Source organism: Tupaia chinensis, unplaced genomic scaffold (assembly GCF_000334495.1).
Source record: "Tupaia chinensis unplaced genomic scaffold, TupChi_1.0 Scaffold000548_1, whole genome shotgun sequence".
NCBI classification, from domain to species: domain Eukaryota; kingdom Metazoa; phylum Chordata; class Mammalia; order Scandentia; family Tupaiidae; genus Tupaia; species Tupaia belangeri.
In genome coordinates this window covers 92,872-97,444 of record NW_006160060.1, presented here as the reverse complement: position 1 = coordinate 97,444, position 4,573 = coordinate 92,872, and the positions used below count along the sequence as shown (strand labels likewise).

The window sequence follows — 4,573 nt, the reverse complement described above, 5'->3', positions numbered from 1 at the left end:
CGCTGAGGCCGGACATCATGGATGCCGACTCCAGAGCCGCCACGGTCAAACAGCGGCCCACCAGTCGGAGGATCACCCCTGCGGAGATCAGTGTGCGTAACTGGGCCACGGCTCTGGGGATGGGTTCGAGGATCACACCCCCTTCTGAGGGGAGTCCATTGGCTACACCCTTCCTTGGGAGAGGCAGTCTGTGGCCTCTAGGAGACCCGAGTAATGGCTGCCCAGTGCCGGGGTTCCTGCTGGGGCCCTGGCTATGGTGCTGCAGTTTCTGTGTTCCTTCTGGGAGACTTAGGTGGGTCTGCGGAGGCCTCCTTGAACTGTGTTTCTGCCCTGCCCCCCTCACCTGGAGCCTTCTGGGCTCTCCCTATCCAAGGCCAAACCCATGGCTGCACCTACCTGGCCACAGTGACCACGCTGGGTGGTTGCAGTCTAAACTCCTGGCCCAGGCAGTACCGGCCCTATTGGAGGGAGTGCATGGGGCATCTGGTCTCTGGTGAGGAGAATGGGTGGGAGTGGGTCGAGACCTGGGGACCCAGCGCCCTGGAACCTCTATGTTCCCCTCCCTGACCCACAGTCCTTGTTTGAGCGCCAGGGCCTCCCGGGCCCAGAGAAGCTGCCTGGCTCCCTGCGGAAGGGGATCCCACGGACCAAGTCTGTAGGTATGTGGGCTGTGGGGCTGCATGGGGCCTGGGAGGGCTTGGGTTCGGAGGACCTTGCCTCTCCTGCCCCCTGCTGGGCCCTCCTGAGCCTCCCTCTCCTGGCTCCAGCCTAGGGGTCTCGTGAGCCTGTGGACATATGTAGGGTTGGTCTTTCCTCAAACCCAGAGGTATGTTGCTAGAGAGACCCTTGGATTCTCTCCTACCCACTGCTCCTTGTCCCTCCTGTGGGCACCAGTGTCCCTGCCCCCAAGTCAGTTGTCCCCTCTCCTAGATGCTCCCTGCTCCTGAGCATATACCAAGTTTCCGGCCCTAAAACTACCCGCCCTCCCCTCTTAAGTAGAGTTCTCTCCTCCCCCTTACAGCTAATTTCCCCCCAAAAGTCACCTCTCCTTGGTATCTCCCTGTGCTCATCCCTCAGCCTATGGCAGGCTATCTCCGTCCAGACCCACATGGAAACTGCTCCCATCAAGGTCCCTTCCCGGTGGACACAAACCTGACTTCTGACTTCTTCCTGACTTCTGTGCATTGAGTTTCATTCTCCTTGAGCCCCTCCTGCCAGGGCTTTGGAGCAGCACGTCCTGGTTTTCCCTCCTTTGCAGACTGTATACTAGGCCACCACAGCCTCCTTCCCCACCATCACTCTGCCACTGACCCCAGACTGGGAGGTCTAGAAGCCCCGCTCACTGTGCATCCTTCTGAGAGTCCAGTCTCCCTCACCTGCCCACCTGTGTGTCCCTCCACCCGCTAGACCTGTCCACTTGCCTGAGCATATGTCCATCACACCCACCATCGGGCAGACAGCGTAGCACACCCCACTTACCACTCACTGTAGGCTGGACGCTGAGCATTTCATGCCCACTGGCTCATTTAATGGGTGGGACCACTGGTGCCTCTGCTTTATAGATGGGCAACAAAAGCAAGTATTGAAATGACTTGCCCGAGATCACGTAGCTGTCCTATCTGTGATTCTCTGTTCACTCCTGGCCAACCAACTGCCCAAACTCTGATCTCTCACCCACGCAAGGACCCTTGCTGATTAGCAGTCTAGGCTAACCCTGACTGGGTCTGAGGGCTGTGCTGGGGGTGCAGCAAGTCTGTAGGCAGCTCAACTGCTGAGGTTCAGAGTGGCTTTCAAGGCATATGTATGAGAACAAATGGGGCTGACCAGGGAGTGCCCACCACACCTGGGAGGGTGGAGAAGCTGGCTGCAAAGGCTGCAGCTACTTTGGAGACAAGAGATGCTCCCTTGCCCTCTTTGGCTTAAGGCCTGGGTGTCCTCAAGGTTTTTTGTTATCCTTCCCTCACCTGAAAAAGCAGGGAGGGCTGCCTGTGCACCTGCTTTATGACTCTACCTGCCCTGGCCTCATTGCCTTGCATCTGCCTTGCATTTGTCCTCATGACCTCCTGCCTAGGCTCTGACCTCTGGCTTGTCCCTCTGGCCAAAGGGGGCTTTCTGCAAAGCAATCAGTTTGATCCACTATGAGGCTCTGGGGACCAGCCCAACCTCTCCTGTTTCATCTAGGGACATTTGTGCCTCCTTCTGACCCAGGTCTTCCATACTCGAGGCTTGCCACTCACCCTTACTGCCCAGATGGTCTGTTCTTCTACGGCAGACCCTGCAGGTCTCAAGCTGGCGGCAGCTGCACCCTCCTGTACTTAGGCACTGAGTGACGTTCTTTTTAATACCCTTGGTGGCTGAGTTGTCAGATCCTGAAGCTCTCATGCTATGCCCTGGATGTGTGACCCTGGAATCTTCAGGATTCCCATCCGTAAACACGGAGACCTGCTCGTGCACCTGGTGTCTGCTTCAAGGACAGTGAGGCTGTACGCACAGGTGGGGCACGGTGTGGGCCTGCAGGCAGTGCTCAGCAGGGCAGGCGTCATAGACGAGGTCCTGCACCTCAAGAGGGACTAGCATGCAATTACTGCTCAGGACGCTCTCTGCTGTTACTTGAGTGGACAGAGAGGGTCTGCCTTTGCCCCAGGGGCCCCATGCACCCTCGGGATATCAGAATAGCCCCAGGCCATGCAGAGGCGAGGGCTTTTCCATACCCTGAGTCAGACTTGGCACACCATTAGCATTCAATTTCCCTTTTCATCTTCACACGTCACTCCCGCCTTCTGCATCCTCGAGGTATGCCAGCTATTCCTGTGAGCTCCTCTCACGCACACGCTTGTGGGTGCCCTATGCACGCTCACACACTGTTTAAGAGATGCAGTGGGAAGCAGACCCAGATGGCCTGGGCAGTCTGACCAGCAGGTGGGGAAGGGGACCTGAGAACAGTAGCCGTGATGACCCTGGGATGCTGCAGTCTGTGCTGTGGGCAGAGTGGCTCCATGACTGGCAGGCAGTCCTCCAGAGATGAGAAAAATGAGATTCCTAGAGGTTAGGAATGTCTAGACCTGCAGGGCTAGAATTCAAGCCTCAGTCTGCACAGGGCAGCCTCTTGCTACCCCAAGGGCTCCAAAGAGCTGTCAGGCATGACAACCTCAGTGTGGTGGTGGGGAACGGAGCAGGGTGGTGGCTGGAGGGAGTGGGATCTGTACTGTGAGTTTGTAAAAGTGCTCGCTGAGCCCAGAGGGAGACTGGGCACAGGGCACTGCCAGAGACCCCTGTGTGTCAGCGTCTCTGTGGAGTGGGCTGTCCAGCACAGGTGTGCACACATCCAGGAGACTCGGGCTTCTGCCAAGCTCTAGCCGGGTGGCAGGGCCTGAGCACAGCCAGCTCTCCTTGGCACAGAGTCCTGGTGACATGAGTGGGGCTGCAGAGGGGTTTGCTTTAAGGCTGTAGTGGCTCAGGGCCTGGCCTGGGTCACAGCTGACAGTGGGTGGCACTGAAACCCCACTGGTGCTCTCAGCCTGCCCTTCCATTTCGCTTGCATGGTGACCTCCTGGCAGCCTGAGTCCCAGGCATAGGGGCTCTGCTTTTCTCACAGGGCACCCTTTCCCCAGGCCTGTCTCCCCTGCTGCAGTCCTCACTCTTGTGGTGGGAGAGTGTGTGGCTCGTTTCCGGAAGGCCATCTCCCTACCTCTGTTGCCACAGGGCTTTTTCCACCTCCATGTTTTGGAGACCGCCGTGCTCGGCCTTTGTGTCTACCCCGCCTCTCCATCCCCACATGTGGGGGACTCCCACCACCTTCCAGGGGTGTCCACTCAGGGCTGGCTGTTTTCCCAGGCTCCGGTGGGTCGGTTTGGGTTCTCCCTTGGCCTCTGCTGTTGGAACCCTCCCTTTGGAGTGGAACTCTTCCCTGCCAGGCACAGGGCCTGGGGCCCAAGAGCTCACTCAGGGATGAGCCCAGACGAGGGTCTTGCTCGGCCTCCTTGTCTAGGCTCCTTGTACCTTCCGAGCCCTTCATCCCTCACCCCCTGCCTCTCCAGTCTCTGGAGCTTGCTAGCGCCTCCCACCGGGTTCTGCCAGGCATCCCTGACAACTTGTGTCTGGGATCATGGACACCCCGGGGAGGAGTCGGGCAGGGTCGGCCTCCAAGAGGTAGGGACGCTAGGCGCCTCGGTTGGTCTCACCACGCCTTTCCGTCCACAGGGGAAGACGAGAAGCTGGCGTCCCTGCTGGAAGGACGCTTCCCTCGGAGTACTTCGATGCAGGACTCCGGGCGCGAGGGCCGCGGCATCCCGCCTCCGCCGCAGACCGCGCCGCCGCCCCCGCCCGCGCCCTACTACTACGACTCAGGGCCGCCGCCCACCTTCTCGCCGCCACCGCCGCCGGGCCGCGCCTACGACACCGTGCGCTCCAGCTTCAAACCTGGCCTGGAGGCACGCCTGGGAGCGGGGTCCGCTGGTCTCTACGAGCCCGGGGCACCTCTTGGCCCCCTGCCCTACCCTGAGCGGCAGAAGCGCGCGCGCTCCATGATCATCTTGCAGGACTCGGCGCCCGAGGCGGGCGATGCCGCCCGGCC

The 4,573-nt window shown here is 59.8% G+C and overlaps 1 protein-coding gene across 1 annotated transcript in view; it reads left to right on the top strand.

The window, feature by feature from the left end:
- The window catches only part of SHANK3 (SH3 and multiple ankyrin repeat domains 3), a gene marked incomplete at its 3' end in the record, with an annotated part of 52,664 nt that overhangs the window by 38,607 nt on the left and 9,484 nt on the right, over nucleotides 1-4,573 (top strand). Inside the window, exons 23-25 of the mRNA XM_006157600.1 lie at nucleotides 8-92; nucleotides 575-659; nucleotides 4,201-4,572. Coding sequence (XP_006157662.1) covers nucleotides 8-92; nucleotides 575-659; nucleotides 4,201-4,572 — 542 coding nt within the window. The remainder of the gene's footprint in view (nucleotides 1-7; nucleotides 93-574; nucleotides 660-4,200; nucleotide 4,573) is intronic.